Here is a 19,192-nt window from a genome sequence, read left to right on the forward strand (position 1 = left end):
AAAATTTAAAAATGCCCTGATCACTAAATAAATGACACTGCCAGGTAAGGGGTGAAAACTAGGCAGCGATTAAGGGGGGGTTAACTGTGTTCCCTGGGTATGTTCTAACTGTGTGGGGGATGGGCTCACTGGGACAACACAGAGATTGCTGATCTAGGAACAGCAGATATCAGTGTTGACTCCTGTCAGGGGATCCGACTTGTTTACATAGGCAGATCTCTGTTCTGCCGCGATGTGGACTGATCGCGGGTTGCCGGTGGACCCACGGGCCTACTCCCACAGTATCTATTACATTAAATGACATACAGGTACAGTACGTCGTTTTGTGCTATAGAGCCAACCTGCCACAGTATATGTACTGTGGCTGGTCTGCAAGTGGTTAATGAAAGCTGCAGATTTAAATAGAGTGAAAAAATAGGATTTTTATTACAGCTTAACTGTAAAATCCTTTTCTTGGAGTAAAGCATGGGACACAGATTCTTAAAGAGGGATTCCACCAAAAAAATAAAAAATTAAAAGCCAGCAGCTATAAATACTCGGCTGCTGACTTTTTAATAAATGTACACTCACCTGTCCCGGGTTCCAGCGATGCCGGGGCCGATCGATCGCTCGGCCCTCGGCTGCTGCCGCCACCATTCTAGGTGAGGGAATCAGGAAGTGAAGCGAATCGGCTTCACTTCCCGGTTCCCTACTCCGCATGCGCGAGCCGCGCCGCGCAATAGGAAATCTCCGCGCTGTCACTGGGACCCGTGTGTGTCCCAGCAGACAGCGCGGCAGGGCAGGAAATGGCGTAGACTCCCACGTGAGTCTATGCCCGGAAGTGGGTGTAAATACCTGTCTTTGACAGGTATCTCCACCCCCCTCCCCCCTGAAAGGTGTCAATTGTGACACCGGAGGGGGGGAGGGATCCGATCAGCGGAGGTTCCACTTTAGGGTGGAATCCAGCTTTAGGTAATGGGTTATGGGCCACCTTCAGATGTTGACACTGGTATACCCAATCAAAGAAGTTCACTTCCTATATAACCCCCTCCTCCTTCCAGGAGCACATCAGTTTTGGTAGCAAAGCAATATACTTAAATCCCAAAAGAGGGGAGGGACCTCTGTGTTCCATGATGTATTCCAAGAAAAGGATTTTACAGGTAAGCTGTAATAAAAATCCTATTTTCTTTATCGTACATCATGGGACAGGGAGCCTTAAGTAATTACTTAAAGTGGAAGTAAACCCATGGATTTAAACAGTTAAAAAAAAAAAAGGCATGTCGGGAATGCTAACTGCACATTGGCTGTGCTCTCAGCCAAACTATCAAACCATCCAATGGCTGGTGTCATAACGAATCACATGTGCAGCACCATAGCAGTTGAAGATTAAACAGAGGCAAAGATGGCAGCTTCCTTGGCTGAAAACGATAGGGGAGTTTACTTCCAATTTAATGGGAGGTCCCATAGCACTGCTACTTGAGGGGAGGGAGGGACAACCCGCAGGGTACCCCCAGACTTGACTTATACTGCTGCCTGCAGCATACTGCGCCCAAAGGCGATAGCCTCATATCTCTGACAGCCACCTGATGATACATTTTTTTGTGAATGTATGCACTGAAGACCAAGTTGCGGTCTTACAGATCTGAGCCATGGAGGCCTGGTGACGCACTGCCCAAGAAGCGCTAACCACCCTGGTAGAGTGCGCCTTAACTTGAATAGGGGGATCTTACCCCTTAATTATAAGTATGAGTTATAACTTGCTCAATCCACTTACCGACAGTGGATCTTGACGCTGCCTGTCCCTTCTTAGGATGCTCTGGCAGAATACATAAGGCATCAGTCTTAAGAATATGAGCAGTTGTCTTTAAATAGATTCTCACTGCTCTCACCACATCAAGACGTAGTGACTTTTCTTCCTTGGAACATGGTTTTGGAAAAAGGATTGCAGGACAATATCTTGGTTCAGGTGAAAACCTAAAACCACTTTTGGCAAAAGCCTGGACGAGGGCATAACACCACTCTGTCCTCAAGAATAATCGAATATGGCTCTTTACAAGAAAGAGTAGCCAATTCCGAAAACCACCTTGCTGAGGATATAGCAACCAAAAATACCAGCTTCCTTGTCAGAAGGACTAAGGAAATATGCTGCATCGGTTCAAATGGCTGTTTTTGTAACACTTACAAAATTCAAGTCCCAAGGGCTTAAAGGTGATATAACTGGCAGAGTAATCCACATCACCCCTTGTATAAAAACCCTGGACTAAGAATGCGGTTTTTGAAATAAAATCGATACGGCTGAGACTTGGACCTTAATAGTACTCAAGTCCAACTTCAGCTCTACACCTAATTGTAGCAAGGCAAGAATTCTGCCTATGATATAGCTCCAAGGGTATCAACCCTTGGATTCACACCAGCAAACATAAGCCTTTCAGACACTATAATGTATAGTTCTGGAAGTTGGTTTCCTTGCATTAATCAAAGTAGAGATAACTGACCCAGAAAGCCCACGTTTCCTCAGAATGTGGTTTTCAATAGCCAGGCCTTTAAATTTAGCATTCGTAAAGTAGGATGGAATATCGGCCCCTGTGAGAGCAGCTTGATCCTGCAAAGAAGTCAGGCAGCAATTTAATAGGGGGAAATGCATAGATCAGTGAAAGCTGATCCTACGGTATCGCCAATGCATCTGTTCTGCATGCGAATGGATTCTTTGTTGTGGACACAAAGTTGATTAACTTTATGTTGAACTGTACGCTAGAAGATCTATGTCTGGAGTCCCCCATCTTTGACAAACAGCGGCAGAATATGTCGGGGTGAAGAAACCATTCCCCTGGGAATAACTGCTGGTGACTTAAGTAGTTTGCCTGCCAAGTCTCTATTACCAGAATGAAGACTGCCCATGGAATATTTCTGCCCAAGTTAGAATATGGTTCACCCCGAGCGACTCTTGGTGCCCCCTTGGCGATTGATATAGACTACAGCCGTGGCATTGATGGATTGGATCCTGACAGGACAATCCCTTAATCTGGAAGTCCAGATCTTTAGAGCCAGACGCACTGCCTGAATCTCTAGGATGTTGATGGGCATGGCTCTTCTGGTTCTTGACCACTGTCTTTGGACTGTTGTCTTCCTTAGTACTGCTCCCCAGCCTGAAAGGCTGGTATCTGTTGTTGCCACTTTCCAGATAACAGGTCTGAAGGATTTTCCTTTCAGCAGATTCTGGTTAGTAACCACCAGTTGAGGTTTTGGGACACCCTTGGGGGCAGCCACATTGGCAAATCCAAAGCTTGGATCGTCTTGTTAGCACATAGAATACTATTTTGCAAAAGTCTCAAATGGAACATGGGGCATGGGGAACTGCTTTGAATGAAGCCACCATCCTTTCTAACAACCTCTTGAAAAGGCGAATAGAGGCATCTCCTTTAGACCTGACCATCCGCACCGACTCTTATGAAGTTGTTTTTTGCCTGGGCAAGAACACTCCTTTTCTGGGCTGTATCTATGATCAGACCCAAATACTCCAGCTTTTTTAGCGGTTTTAATGGAGACTTCACTAGGTTGAGAATGCAACCCAGTCTTTTCCAGGTAACTGGTTGTAATGCTTACACCTTACTCTGAACACTGATTGGCCTATTAGCAATAGATCCTCTAGGTATGCCAAGACTATTTAAGCCCTGAGCCCTTGACCTGGCTAGAGGTGGGGGCTAGCACCTTTTGTGAACAGTGTAGCTGGCCCGAAGGGCAAGGCTATAAAATGAAATGCTGCTGTTCTACTTCGAACCGCAGAAACCTTTGGCGAGTGGGAAATATATGGACATGCAGATATGCATCCCTGATGCCGATAGGCGCCAGAAGTTTTCCTCCTTTGATTCCATAGAAAGGAGTGGATCTTCAGGAACTGATTTAGATTCTTTTAGCTCTAGAATGGATCTGTATATGTACAGGAAACGCATGAAAAAGGCAGTGAAGGTTTTAAAGGAACCTAAGAAAAAAATGGAATTATCAGCTGACTAGATGACAGATGGATCATCTGTCATCTAGGCCCTGCAGTATGGAGGAAAACGCATTTTCAATCATGTATACATTGGCTGAATGTTTTCTCTTCTTAGAGTCTGACAGTGGAGGCCGTCACCACTGCCTAGAGGCAGCTACCCCTGGTGCGGTTTAAGTGAAAGGACATTTATACCTTCTTTTGGACAAAAGAGTACTTTTCCTGCTAGAATTAATTTGGATGTATTTGATCAACTCTTCCCCAATGAAAAAGGGAAACTCGTCAGAAGCCTTTTTTGCAAGATGCTTCGGCTGACCAACTTTTTAACCAGAGTCCTACACGTGTTTTAGCACAAGCGCAAAGCGGGACGCTTGGTGGGTAGAGTCTTTTATGGCATCTATGGCAAAACATAGCACCTTTGGTAGGATTTTTACTAATTATTCCAACTTATCTGTTGAATGCTTAAGCATTTGCATCTTTATTGATGCTGGAAATTGCAGCGTCTACTGCTGGTACTTTCCATCCTTTGTTAATTTTTCCTCCATGATAGAGAACTGAGAAACTCTTTGGAGGGAAAAAATGCTTATCCAGATGATCCCATTCAGCATAAATCAGCCCTTCTAGAAATGCATGAAAGAGGCTGTAAAAGTTTTTTATTTTTATTAAAAACCCAAGGAAGGGACCGAACTTTCAGCTGACTCTGTTAGGAGTAGCATAAAAAGTGGAATGAACCATCTCTGTAATGCCGCGTACACACAATTGGAATTGTGGTCGGAAAAAGCTCTGATGGTTTTCCCGACGGGATTTCACTCAAGCAGTCTTTCATACACATGGTCACACCAAATTTCGACGGTCAAAAACACGGTGGCGTACAACACATAAGATGGGACTAGAAAAGGGAAGTTTGATAGCCAGTAGCTTCCATCTCGTAGTTGAATCTGAGCATTCCTGAGTTTTTGCGCATCAGATTTGCATACACATAGAAACTTTTTCCATCTGAAAAATTGAGAACCTGCTCTCAATCTTTTGCTGGTGGAAATTTGGTGAGCAAAATTCCGATGGAGCATACACCCGGTTGGATTTTCCGACGAAAATCTCTCATCAGTCTTTTGCTGGCCGAAATTTCAACCGTATGTACGCGGCTTTAGAGTTTGTACCATCAATCTGTCAGATTGTGAGGTTGCATAAGGTTCATCAACTGTTCCCTCCGCAGAGGAAAGTTCTGCTAGTTTCCCCCCTTGATCACCTGAGGGTAATACCTCATCCTGTGCCCACTGTTCCCTTGGAAAAAGGGGTTTGAAGTGGGGGAGGGGGATCTAGCACACTTCCTATCCTCTTGGATGGAGGATACGATTAAAGCCACTAATCTTCCTTCTAAGCCCTGCAGGACAGAGGAGAATGCATCTTCATCTGGCTTGCCATATTGGATATCGCCGGAGAGGATGATAGTGTGGAGGCATGACTGGCACCTAGGGGTGGAATTCTTGGTACCTTTTTGTTGTAGCTCTGAAAGTCATAGTGCTAAGCACAAAAGCAGAGGCAAAAAAAAATAAAAAATAAAAAAAAAAAGGTTTTTACTGAACAAACGTTTTAGCAAAAAACACCACCACCATAAGGTTCAGCCTTTGATGCTGAGTAACCATAATATTTTCTGTACTGGAAATGCCTGCTTACACACCTTTACATGCCCAGCACTCCTGTGTCCCTTCGTGTGACAAATTTCTGTCTTTAGCATATGAACTTGAGAGCGTCCTGTGTTGAGCATCAGATGAGAACCTGATCAGGTGTCCTCAGCGTCTTCTGCCCTAGTGTATGCGCCTATCTGTGAGCCACGCCCCTCTGCAATACCCGCCCCAGTAAACAGTGGAAGCTGTTAATGCACCTCTCCAGGAGGGGAGGGGAATTTATGTCAGCAGTGTTTAAGGTCCCAGTTTTAAAAGAAAGACTTCACTTTATACAAAAAATGCAAATGGCTGTTTTTGTATGTTGATAAACTACTGCTATACCCCCTTTAGATCCCTCAGAAGAGGAACACCATCTGTTCAATTAAGAACCCCCCTCTGGCTGCTAGGACCACACCTGCTGTTATAGCCGGACACAGAGCTGCTGAAAAAGGCATTGTACAAGGTAAGTGTAGCAGATCCAAACTTCACCCAACACGGCGGGCAGCATAATTAAACCTTCAAAGACCCTTTTAATAAGGGTTCCACTCCTTTGGATCTGTATAGCACTTCTCAGGACAACTTTAGGTAATGTAGCAAGACCAAAAAGAGTCCTGGTTCCTAGGCTCCAGCCCTCAAAGAAGCGTTACAGGCAAAACCTCATTCTATGCGAGGCCCGGCTACCATCCTATGGCTGCAGTGACGTGGATGGATCTGGTTGTGGAGGTTTTTTAAACCCAGCATGGATCCCTCCTGGAGCTCCTCAGAGCACATCTTCACTCGTGACCAACATCTTAGACACTGGTGAAAAAACGGATGTGCTCCTGGAAGGAGGAGAGGTTATATAGGGAGTGAACTTCCTTGATTGGGTATACCAGTGTCAACACCTGAAGGTGACCCAAGGCTGCATTCACACCTGAGCGGGAAAAAAACCCAAGACGCAAAATCCCATTAATTTAAATGGCCCCTGTTCACAAGAGTACATGATCTTCTTTTTGGGCAGATTACAGGCATTTTTTTTTTGCTTTTTACATTGGTGACCTTTTGACCTGTGCAAAAAACATGCGACTTTCTGCCTGAAAACAACGCTCAGGTAAGAATGCAGCCTTAATCCGAGGGTTTAATGGGATTTGTAGTCTTAGTATGTGGGGACAAACACTAACAAGAAGTGATGTCACTGCTTCAGAGATCCCTCATCCTGGAGTCCAGGAAATGGGGAAGAATCTATGTATAGAGATTAAGTCATTGATTTTTAAAACTGTGTTTTGTACACAGTGTGCAATTCTAATCCAAATCGCATTAGCAGTTTTTCTTAACTACCTAGGGCTAATATAAAAATGGTATCACGATCCCGGAGTTCTTCTTTAAAACGTAGACCTGTTGGAATATAAGTACTGATCACTTTTTTCATTGTAAAAATCATCTTTTATTCATGCTATTGCTTCTCATTAACTGAACACACTTTATTTCCTTCAAATGATAACTTGCATAAATTACTTTGTATGCCTGAAATGGTATACTGTAAAACCGCATAACATGATGGACCTTTTTTGTACTGAACATTGTATATTGCTGCTTGGTCTGTAGTATTTACTCATCTGACCAGGGCCTTGTGATACTCATTGCACTTTATTTAGAGGAACATATTTTTTTTTACTAACAAGATTGAACTATGTTGCACAAGCCAATTTGTACTTTATACTGTTCTAATTCAAATTGCACCCAAAATGTCAAAAATAAAAAACATTTGCGATATGGCAATTTTAGGGCTTTCTATACAGTGTTTGCAGGCAGCAGCCCCAGAAATCTCATGTCCTGCTTTGTTTGGTGCGATTGCTTTCCAGAAGTCTTCACGTAGCCTGAAATTAAATAAATGCTTCCCACGTGGTAATAACAGAAGCAAACTCTCCATTCACAGTTAGTCCAAAAAGAATAAAGGGTAAGGCAAAGTTTTTTTCAATGAACAGAGAGCGGTAAGATTTTTGGTAATGTCCCAAAATCTTTGCCATTCACCAGATGTGGATTGCTTTTCTTCTCATCAAAACTGGAGTTTTAAGCCATATGCATTTAAAATCGTTCATACATGAGGGCTGGAGGAAAAAAATAATGTAATGGCGTCTATGCAGGGACATGCAGTACTGAGACAGAGGTAGAAGTGTTCTAAAATGCAACAGTTATTCAATCACTTATCTCCACCCTGAGCGCTCCCATTAACACTGGGCTTAGACTTGGTCTTTAGAGAAAAGTGCTTTAACAGACGCCGTGGAAGATTGCCAATCTTCTTATGAGAGTTAGCAGCAGCATCAGACAAGTCATCATGTGACTGGCTCAGACCTGCATTCTGACGATGCCGACTGAAGGGAAGCTTAGTGCCACTGCGGAGAAATCCAACTGCAAAAGATGAATTAAACACAGAAAAGATTGCATATTTATAAGTGATTCAAGTGGTATATGCAAACAAAATACAAGTGCGGAAAATGTTAAAACTACTTTCAGACTGCAATATGTATATTTATGTCTGCAGTTTCAAGTGTTAGACCAGGATGATGCCTGCAGCTACAGGCCCCATCCTAGTATTGTTTTTTTTAGCTGGCAATTCTTTCTTGTAAAAGCCATCCTATTGGCTAATTAGCCGCTGGATTGTCTTTACGGGCAGCCGAAGGGGTCGCCCTGCTGCCCTTTGGTGCCTCTCCGGGCTCCTCCGTCCCACCTGTGAGTCTGGGGCTGAGGCCAGCAGTTCCCCTGGCTTACCATAGAGCTCATTGGGGATCAGAATGTCCCTTAATCATCTCTATGGTATTAGAAACTGGAAGTGATGAGTATTTTGTCACTTCCGGTTTCTGCAAAATGTAAACAAGCCCTTGGGAGAACAAAAAAAGCATCTGCTCAAACAGATCTTGGTGTGATCAGATGCTTTTCAGGGTAGAGGAGAGATCTGGTTAATACTACACCCCAGATGATGTTTGCATCATGTTTACATTCCTTGTGATACCAATAAAAATGTTCCCAAAAAAATTTCAAGAGTGTAAAAATATTAATAAAATAAGTAGCCTGGTCTTAAAGTGAAACTCAAATAGAAAAAATAAAAATAAGAAAAGCAGATGCCATAGGACTAGGCACCAGTACTGCCTTGAGGTCTACCTACAGCTGATCTCTTCCCCAATACTTGGGAAAGACTTATTCTGCACTGTGTCTTCTGTTTAGAGACAACCATTTAGGGGGAAACAGGGCTTTGCTTCCTCATTTCAGAGCCTCCAGCAAGGGCATGAGTAGTAGCTCAGTAGTGTCTAATGCTGGCCATACACTATATGAAAAATCTGCTGAAATTCAGTCATTTAGAAAGTTTGTTAGTTTTTCGCCACAAAATCGATAATCGTTGGGACATTTTTGAGCTGAAAAAAAAGGGAGGACATGTTTTGAAATTTTTGCCGAACGAACGATAAATTGAAAGGTTAAAGTGTTTCCTGTCCGAACTGTCGGCACTAGGTATATGTAAAAAAAATGGATTAACTTATGTCCACCGAACGATTTATCGGTCATTACATGATGGCACTATCGTTTGTGCTCACAGCCGAATGTTTGTTTTTTTCGAAAATGGGTTCAGCCGATTTTTCGCATCGCGTATGGCCAGCATAACAGCCAGAGGCAGCAGTGCTTTAAAATGATCTCACAAAGATGTGAAGCTCTAAGCACCCTCACGTACCAGACGTGTTCTGCAATTTTTCAGGAATTCCAGGGGCGGAAAAAATAAAAATAAATAGATAGTAAAAAATATATATATATAATATATATATATAAAAATATAATTTAGGCACAATTACCATTAACCAAAAAATCTTCACTTTTTCAGTTGGGGTCCATTTTAACCACTTCAATACCAGGCACTTTTGCCCCTTCCTGCCCAGGTAAATTTTTAGCTTTGAGCGCTGTCACACTGTGAATGACAATTGTGTAATTATGCTACACTGTACCCAAACACATTTTTTATAATTTTGTTCCCACAAATAGAGCTTTCTTTTGGTGGTATTTGAGCACTTCTGGGGTTATTTTTTGCGCAACAAATTAAAAAAAAAAAAAAAACGCAAAAAAAAGGTTTTCTTTGTTTCGGTTATAAAATTTTGTAACCAAGTACGTTTTCTCCTTCATTGATGGGCACTAATAAGGCGGGACTGATTATGGGCACTGGTATGCAGCACTGATGGGCTGCACAGATGGGTACTTATGGGCTACACCGATAGGTGGCACAAATGGGCAGGGATGGCCACCGTTTGGTGACACTGCTGGGGAGACATCTGGCAGGCATTTGTAGTGGGCACTGACTGGCACCATTTCTGGGAACTGATTGACAACTTTTAGGGCACTGTGTGGCATCCCTGGTGGCCCATAGGGGGGCATACCTGATCATCTATGTGTGCTGGCGGCAATCCTTGTGGACCAGTGTGGTCATCAGTGGGGGGTCTCTCCTCTACTTGCATCTGTCAGACGCGAGTGAGGAAAAGACGATTAAATGGCTCTTCCTGTTTACACCGTGATTGAACATGGCTAATCACGTGCCTCCGTCAGTGGCTCTTTCCAACTTGCTAAGCATACACACGATCTGACTTTTTCAGCCAACTTTCACCAAATCGCATGTTTTTTCTGCTCTTTACCGCCACCTTTGGTCAACTTCTGTATTTTTGTCTGATCTTTTACATTGATTCTGAGCATGCGTGTTTGTAAAGGCCAATGGTTTTGTGTACACACGATCGGACTTATGTTGTCGAAAAGTTTGTCCGTTTGCACAGCCAACAAAAGTCAGATGAAAACTGAAAAAGTTTGTCTGATGGAGCGTACACATGGTGGGATGTTGCCTTAAAACAGCTAATTTGCATGTTTGTTGTCAAAAAGTCAGATCGTGTGTACGAGCCTTAAGAAAAATTACCTGTTTGCAAAATTATGAAAGTTTTTTGTTTTCTTTTAAAAATGTTCTGTCTTTTTTTTGTTTAGCAAAAAAAAAACCCAGTGGCGATTAAATACCACCAAAGAAAGCTCTATTTGTGTGAAAAAAATAAATAAATAAGATGTTAGTTTGGGTACAGTGTTGCATGCCCACGCAATTGTCATTCAAAGTTAGACAGCACTGAAAGCTGAAAATTGGCTTTGGCAGGAAGGGGGTAAAAGTGCCCTGTAGACAAGTGGTTAAAATTAAGATGTTATATATGCCAGCTCTGTGCAATTTTATTAGACAAAGTGGCCCCCTACCTTCTTTTTTTAAGTCCCCTGCTGGCACTGTCCACTCCTTCCCTGCAGGCGCCCCCTCAGAAAGCCATGCATTGAGAGGGCACCCATGTGGATGCGCTCTCAAACCGGGCTGTGTAAGTCTGTAGACACACAAATGCGCAGCTCAGCCATGCCCCCTCCTCACAGGATTTGACTGATGGCAGTGCAGCCTGAAAATCCTGGAAGAGAGAGCACGCTTGGCTGGGTTTCTCCTAAGGGTCACAGGAGTGCAATTCGTTTTGCACTCCTGTGACCCATTTTCAGCAGAGAGCGGCTGAAGTCTGCTCTCTGCTGATGTCACACAGATCAGTCCAGGCACTGCATTATCCTAACTCTGGGAGTCTGGATCCGCCACCTGTCTGGACTGATAGCCGTCTCAGCCTCTCAGTGAGCTGCTGAGGCGGCCGCTCCCCACCCCTCCACAGCTCAATGCTCCAGTAAGCATGGAGGAGCAGAGCTCGGTCAATTCTCAGTGCAGAGATTCTGGGGGACCGATGCTGCATGCACCTAGGTAAGTATGAATCTGGAAAAAAAGCCAAACTCATACTTCTCTTTTAAGGTAAAACGTCCTTAGTTCAGAAGATCAAAAAAACAAATAAAACAAATCTGTAGGTGCTGGTCAGATTGAATACAGACTTGTTAAAAACACATAGGACACTACAACAAAATGGCACCTGTCCACACTCTGTCTCGGCATTTGGCAAGTTCCTCTTAGTATGAAAAAAAATGGCTTCAGCTTGCTCTCCTTCCCATGGAAGAACTCTCTCTAACATTTTTCACCCAATAGGGCCATAATCATAGAGGCCTCTATGATTAAACCCCTATTGGTCAAAACATGATAGAGGGGAGGGGGGTTTCCCATGGGTAGGAGACCAAGATGAAGCCATTTTTCTTTTACTAAGAGGAACTTACTATATACTGAGGGAATGTGTGTGGACAGGCGCCATTTTGTTGTAGTTCTTTTAAGCTTAGAACTAATTTAACGTAGATCTAAACCCTATCACTCATATAAGCTTGTCATTTCAAAACTAAATTTTCACTGTTCATTACAATAACAATCCATGGCAATTGTGCCATGAAGATCATTGCTCAAGCATTTAGTGCAATAGGCTGACAATCCTAAGGGAATGGTAGAGCTGTTCCAATTGTCTAGCCCAGACAATCCATTCCCTGATTGGTGTTTTGACTCGTGAGTTGTAATTATGTTGCTTCAGATCAGTCACCTTTGTGATCTTTAAGGCTCCGTGTCTCCAAGGCCCGAATGGATCCGGTTTCAGAATCAACATCATCCAATGATGGCCAACCAGAAATATCCGATTTGGTGGTGTCGCATGTATCCCGGCCCAAAGAAAGCGCCATCTCAGATAGAAATTCTGAAGAAGCTTCAATTAATGAATCTTGAACAGTATGAGGACTACCCTGTAAAGAGGCATTCATAGACGCTGCATATCCAAGTGAAAGAGCCATCTCATCTTCTCCAACAGGAACCTGCAGTAAAAGGTGAATCAGAAATAGAGTTCAGAAACTATTTCCCATAATTTCCAATGGGTTTAGAAATACTGTAGTAAGAAAAAATATGTGAACCCTTTGGAATTAACTGATTTTCTGCAGTGATTTGCCATAAAATGTGACCTCATGCTCAAGTCACAACAGTAGACAAACACAATGTGCTTAAGCTGATAACACACAAACAATTTTAATTTCTTGTGACTTTATTGAACACACCCTTTAAACATTCACAGTGCTGGAGGAAAAGGTAAGTGAACCCTTGCAGTTAATAGCTGGCCAAACCTCCTTTAACAGCAATGACTTGCAAAGCATTCAGGAGAAAATTGTAACCATTTCTCTTTACAAAACTGCTTCAGCTCAGACACATTTGTAGCATGTCTGGTGTGAATGGCTATCGAGGTTATTCCACATCATCTCTATGGGGTTATCTGGGCTCAGACTGGGCCACTCCAGAAGTCACATTTTCTTTATATGAAGCCAGATTGTGGTGGATTTACTTTTATGCTTAGGGTCATTGTCCTGCTGCATCACCCAACTTATACTAAGCTTAAGCTGGTGGACAGCCATCCTGATATTATCCTGTGGAATAATTTGGTAAACTTGGAAATTTACTTTCCCCCTCAATAATGGCAAGTGGTCTGGGCCCTGAGGCAGTGAAGCAAGCCCAAATCATGATGTTCCCTCCACCATTGGGGTGACGTTTTGATGTTGGTAAGCTGTGCCCTTTTTGCACCATACATAGTGCTGAGTATTCTTCCTGAAAAAATTAAACTTTTTTTTTCTCAAGTCCATAAAACATTTTCCCAGTATCTTTGCATTTTGCCAAGTTGGTCTTTGGCAAACTTCAAGCGTGCAGCAATTTTTTTTTTTGGGGAGCAGGGGCTTCCTCCATGGTGTTTGGCCATGACACCCTGCCTGTTCAAAGACATACATATGGTAGAACCATGCACAGAGATGTTTGCCAATTTCAGTGAGGTTTTCAGGCCTTTAGCTGTTAGGCATGGGTTCATCTTTACCTTATTAAGGATCCTGCATTGCGCCTGGGCAGTCATCTTTGCTGGGTGCCCACTTCTAGGAGTAGCTGCCAAAGTACTAAATGGTCTATTTACAGACAACTTGTCTGCTAACTGATGGATGCATAAACACTTTGAAATTGCTTTGTATCCCTTTCCAGCCTTATGCAGGTTAACTACTATTGATCTTCAGAGAGCTACTTTTTATGAGGCATGGTTCATATCAGCTGATACTTCTTATAAACAGCAGTCTTAAAATGTTTGAGTGTCTTATCAATCAAAGTATCTCTAAACCACACCTTCAAACTTATTTCAATAATAGGAGTCCAGGTGTGCAAACTACTAGGCTATGGGTTCACTTATTTTCCTCTGGCACTGGGAATGTTTTATGGGTGTGTTCAATAAAGACATAAGAAATTAGAATTGTGTGTGTGTGTGTGTGTGTTATCCATTTAGGCACATTCGGGTGGATTTAATAAAACTGGAGAGTGCAAAATCAGGTGCAGCTCTAGCCAGTCAGCTTTTAACTTCAGCTTGTTTAATTAAGCTTTGACAAAAAAAAAAAAAACCTGGAAGCCGACTGGTTTCTATGCAGAGCTGGACCAGATTTTTAGTAAATCTGCCCCATTGCTACATAGTAGGCAAGTTTAAAAAAAAAAAAAAAGACAGCAGTCCAAGTCCAACCTATGTGTGTGATTTTATGTCAGTATTACATTGTATATTCCTGTATGTTGTGGTCGTCAGGTGCTTATCTAAAAGTTTTTTTAAATCATCGATGCTCCCTGCTGAAACCACCACCTTTGGAAGAGAATTCCACATCCTTACAGCTCTTACAGTAAAGAACCCTCTACGTAGTTTAAGGTTACGCCGCTTTTCTTCTAATTTTAGTGAATGGCTGCACGTCTTAAATTCCCTTTCGTGGAAAAGTTTTTTCCCTATTGTGGGGTCGGCGGGCGCTTTAAGGAGTATAGGGCGCCCACCACATGACGTAGTAGCCCTTGCGCATGGCGGTCGGCTACCTGCGATTGCTCCTGAGAAGGAGTGAACAAAGATCTGTCAATGTAAACAGACAGATCTCCATTCTGTCAGGGGTGAGGAGAGCGATCTGCTGTTCCTACTGCTTAGGAATAACAAAATCGGTCTCCTCTCCCAGGCATCCCCTCACAGTTAGAATCACTCCATAAGACACGCATTTAAAAAGGGAAATAAAAAGAGGGTAAAAAAATATTTTTATATCGATAGTCTTTTATATTAGACATGTTTATTTTGGGTGCTTATGTGGTGCCGTCAATTTGCACAGCCCTTTGCATGTTCGTTCACGTCAGTCCCTGCCCGACGTGGGGAGCTTGCAGCCTGGGGTCCCTGCCACACATTCATACATGCTGGGGCCAATTTGGATGGGGTCCGATTGACCTACCGTCATGTCTTTAGAGTGTGGGAGGAAACCAGAATACCCGGAGAAGACCCACGCAGACACAGAGAGAATATGCAAAATCCAGGCGGATGGTGTCGTGGTCAGGATTCTAACCAGTGGCCCCTTTTTGCTGCTGGGTGAAAGTGCTATCCACTACACCACTGTCCATATGACTATTACATGCATTAATTTGTGTATGGTCATTTATTTTTTTCCATTTATCATATTATTGTTTTTGCATAGGAACCATTGTTTTTGATTGTTCTTGTTTGTTTTCTTTTAATATATATGACAATAGCTTTTATTGCTCCACAACAGTTGGTCTTACAATAGATAGTTGCCAATTTATGGCCTTATGTCTATTCTGATGTTTAGGAATTGTACCACTCACATGGAGCTTTTTAGAGCCTACCCCTTTTAGACTGAGCAGTGAGGAGGTGACAATAGGCTTGTAATTGTCTCTCTCTCTCTCTCTCTCTCTCTCTCTCTCCATATCTAGCTTCTGTTGCTGTCCTGGCTGTGACTGACAAAGCGCATGCGTGCGAAACATGTAAGTCATGGCAACACAACAGTGAACGCTTACACAACTGACTTCAGGACATCTTTCCCCTTCATCTCCGGCACAGCAGTGACATCATAGAAGGTGCATAGGCGTGCTGAGAATATCGACCCTGCTCTGCTTGGTTGTTCCCTATGGGGCCGTTTACATCACAGCCTTACTATCCATCCTGCTGACCACCATCCAGCTGTGGCATCCACCTGGAGCTGGCAGGTTTTGCCAGCAGCTAGCACACACCCCCCTAAATTTTCTCCCCTCCATTTCCTTGGATGGTGATTGAAGTTCAAACCATCTCCAAGCAAGCCTTCCAAGTGATTGTTTCCCCCTTATCCACTCTAAGGTCACTGGTAACATTCACTACCATTTATTTTAAACTGACTGTTCAACCATTTTTTTTTTTTACTTTATTGAATAAATAGCACCGTTTATGCATACAGTACTATGTTGGAATTTATTTGATCATTCTTTCAGAGCACTGCATATTGTATTTTTTCTTTGACTGTCGCATCTCTTTCCATGCTGTGCTGGCTGCACTGGGTCTGATCCACTTATCTGATTACTCCTCATCAGAGCACTTTACCTGGCCCCTAGACTCACAGCGCTCCAGGTGTTCTATGTTTTTTTTTCCTACCTCCTCTAAGGACTGCTCATCTCCCAGAAATGTGGGTAGGAGGTTAGTAATGAAGCCGTGTACCATGTAATCTACGAGGATCCTGTGTAATCCGCTGTATTGAGGATCGCTCTACTGACAGGAGCGGGGAGAGCACAGAAAGCCTACACCCCTTCCCAGTTCTCCTCTGGCTGACAATTCTCCTGTCTGGACTTGCAACAGGCGTAGGTACAATGTTAATGGCGGGCTCAGCCTACTCCAGCACCTCCACTTGCCTACAGTGCCTAATGGGAAATCTGGCCCAGGGTTCTCATGCTTTTCCTTACCACTGTATAAAGCACTAAAACAATTAGGTTACTAGCCACTGTGTCTAATTTCATCTGCAGATGTCTAAATACTAACCAGTCTAGCTTCATTTGTAAAAATAAATATGCAAAGATTGAAGAGAAGAGCTAATATTTACCTTCGACACCCCCGAAATAATTAAAGTGCTACGTTTGGTGGGAGTCCTCTTGGCTGGCTTGTTTGTTGGCTCAGTCAGTTGTCTGATTGCAGTTTCTGCCACTGGATCCAATTTGATGGAGATTGGAGATCCATCTAGCAACTGCGTGACGCCGTCTGTTGGTCAATAATACATTCAGCCTCTTTATGGGTAGCATATCATTTATGGCCTAGCTACAATTATATAGAATTACTTAACATAACATTTATGGTTCTGTTTCTTAGCTGGTCTGTTCTGGTATTTAGGAAAAGTACTACAGTAACATCTAACAAATTATAAGCTGTATGCTTGTGAATCTAGCGACCTGTGCTGTGGTATATGTTGCCATGCTGCCATGTTGTACAGTGTAGTGAAATCAACGTGACGTGTATTAGATATACGAACAAATAACATATACAATGTGTTAATCCAGTTTCATGTAAATTTAGAATTGTACTGTCTATTGTCATTTTGTATGTGCTCATATATTTTACTACTAAAAATATATTTTTTTACTATACGCTTTATAATTCATTGGCCACTCACCCCGTTTTAAAGTCCCCATTATAGAGGAGATAATTTGTTTTTCAATTTTCTATGTTGCCATGCTGGTCACCAACATTCTGCTTTTTATGTCACCAAGTCATCCCCGGACTTACTCAAATGTAGACTATATACACTATGTTACAAGGGGCCGATTTTTCTAATATTTCTATCTGGAATTCTGAAGTTCAGCTTTAAAATTTCAAGTGGTCTATCAAGTATGCATTCAAATTTAAATCAGATAAAACAGTCGTTATGTCCGTCTAGCAACCTAAACTTCGCAGACAGCTGGCAGACCCAAAGGGCACAGACACCAGATAAACATCCTAGGACTTACCTATATCTACGCAATGAACATGAATGGAGGTGGATGAAATCTTATGGTAGTTCTAAGGTGGGTATGTGGTGTTTGTGTTTTCATTTGGTATATTCCTCTGGATATTATCCATGTTCATGTCACCCTTGTTCTCAGTTAGGTTAGTGCTTCTACTTGCCATGCAAAGGGCAAACATGGTTTTAAAACAAGAACTTCTTTAATGCACTATAGGTGAAGAACATAGTAATTAAACCCACAACCCTACACATTGCTTTTCTAGGGAATAGGTAAGCAAAGGTTTAGAGTCTTATAATACGTATTGTGTTCTGGTCTTCAGCTTTGACCAGTTTGGTGTATTATATTTACACAGTACCAGTTATGTTGTTTACTTTTAATTATCCCATTAGAAGGCAAGTTCTAGGAAGTTAAACATTCTTATCACAAATAGTCAATATGTTACCACTTCCACCTGGAAAGGAGCCAGAAGAGTAGGTGTGAGGCAACACCACTGGTTTGTTCTCAGACACTTCTACTTTTGTTGGAGACCTGACAACAGTATCTGTAAACCAAACCATATTGGAAAAATCAGGTTCTACATTTGCTTCACTTGTCACAGAAGGCTTATAATTATTGATGTATATGTAAACCCAAAAAAATGTATTACAGCTTACCAATACTTCTACATGGTAGCTGCATTAGTTTTTCAGGCTAATGTTTTTAGTACACAAAACACACGCTTATCCTTCCCCCGTCACTTCCTGTTGCTATCTTGGTTCAAAGCTATCTTCTGTAAACTACTAATCCCCCATGTAATGGAGATGAAAGGTAGACATGTAGTTCAGAAGGGCAGCATAGCACAACCATAGATACAGTGGACTGTGCATAGACACCCAGGGAAGGAAGTACCGTATTTATCGGTGTATAAAACTCACTTTTTCCCGTTAAATCAGGGGAAAAAATCGTGAGTGCGTGTTATACGCCGATCCTCTGCGATTTTTGAGCCTCTGGGCGGCTTTCAGCCGCCTTCGGCCCTTCGCGGCGGCTTTCGGTCGCCTTCGGGCGCCAAAAACAGCCGAGAAAGGCCGAGAGCAGTCAAAAGCTGACGAGAACGGCCGAAGGTGGCCGAGAACTACCAGGCGCCGCCAAGATACACAGGAAATCTCAGCGGCACCATTTTTAAAAATAAAATCTGAAATTAACACTGTCAAGGGGACAACGATGCACAAGGCTGCATTACAAGGCTGCATGACAAGACTGCAAATGACACTGATAAGGCTGCATTGATGGGCATTTAAATGTAAGGTTTTTTTCCTTAAAATTCCCTCCTAAACTTGGGGTGCGTGTTATACGCTGATAAATACGGTATGTTATTTGTAGGTAAAAAAAAACAAAAAAACAACACAACATCACTCAACATCAAGGACTAGTGAGTTGCAATATATAGACTTTTTAAAGGTTTAAATGAAATGTAAAGTGACATTAAAGTATTTTTTTTTTATAAATGAGTTACTAATAAAACATACATGCAAGTAACTCAAACGTATTTTACCTCAATTTTTATAGCACCAACATATTATATTCCAAAGTGCTTTACGTTTTGGGGCAAATTACAAGCCATCTAAAGCTAATTTTAATAGCAAAGAATTATAGAAATATGTGACAACTGCCCACACAGTATGAAAAAGGGGAGTGGAGCCACACTGGAAAAATTAATAGTTTAGTAATTAAAAAATAATAAAAGGAGTCAAATTGAAATTGTGAGCAGTGACAGTGAGGGTAATGGCCAACACCAAAGCAGTAGGCTTGTGAAATACAACAGTCTCCAAGCAAATTATGACCAGTTTGTGGAAGCCCTCGATA

General features: G+C 42.4%; 2 protein-coding genes and 1 long non-coding RNA gene across 5 annotated transcripts in view; 2 read left to right on the forward strand and 1 right to left on the reverse strand.

The window, feature by feature from the left end:
* HINFP (histone H4 transcription factor) overlaps window positions 1-15,814 on the forward strand; it is a 79,053-nt gene extending 63,239 nt beyond the window's left edge. Inside the window, exons 10-12 of the transcript XR_013263149.1 lie at window positions 5,983-6,094; window positions 12,127-12,387; window positions 15,323-15,814. The gene's annotated coding sequence lies outside the window, so the exon portion shown is untranslated. The remainder of the gene's footprint in view (window positions 1-5,982; window positions 6,095-12,126; window positions 12,388-15,322) is intronic.
* Window positions 1-19,192, forward strand: part of LOC143933790 (uncharacterized) — a 283,408-nt gene that overhangs the window by 183,160 nt on the left and 81,056 nt on the right. The gene's annotated exons all lie outside the window — the stretch shown is intronic.
* The window catches only part of C2CD2L (C2CD2 like), a 62,452-nt gene continuing 50,769 nt past the window's right edge, over window positions 7,510-19,192 (reverse strand). For 2 of the 3 annotated variants that reach the window (XM_077456815.1, XM_077456817.1), the window contains 4 exons: window positions 17,793-17,891; window positions 16,456-16,610; window positions 12,111-12,375; window positions 7,510-8,019 (listed from right to left, as the gene is read on the reverse strand). In XM_077456815.1, coding sequence (XP_077312941.1) covers window positions 7,811-8,019; window positions 12,111-12,375; window positions 16,456-16,610; window positions 17,793-17,891 — 728 coding nt within the window. In that variant the 3' untranslated portion in view covers window positions 7,510-7,810. The remainder of the gene's footprint in view (window positions 8,020-12,110; window positions 12,376-16,455; window positions 16,611-17,792; window positions 17,892-19,192) is intronic. The other variant, XM_077456816.1, reaches the window with a different exon arrangement.

The sequence above is a fragment of the Lithobates pipiens genome, unplaced genomic scaffold, assembly GCF_037356315.1.
Source record: "Lithobates pipiens isolate NorthernLeopardFrog02 unplaced genomic scaffold, aLitPip1_a1.2 Scaffold_27, whole genome shotgun sequence".
Lineage (NCBI taxonomy): Eukaryota > Metazoa > Chordata > Amphibia > Anura > Ranidae > Lithobates > Lithobates pipiens.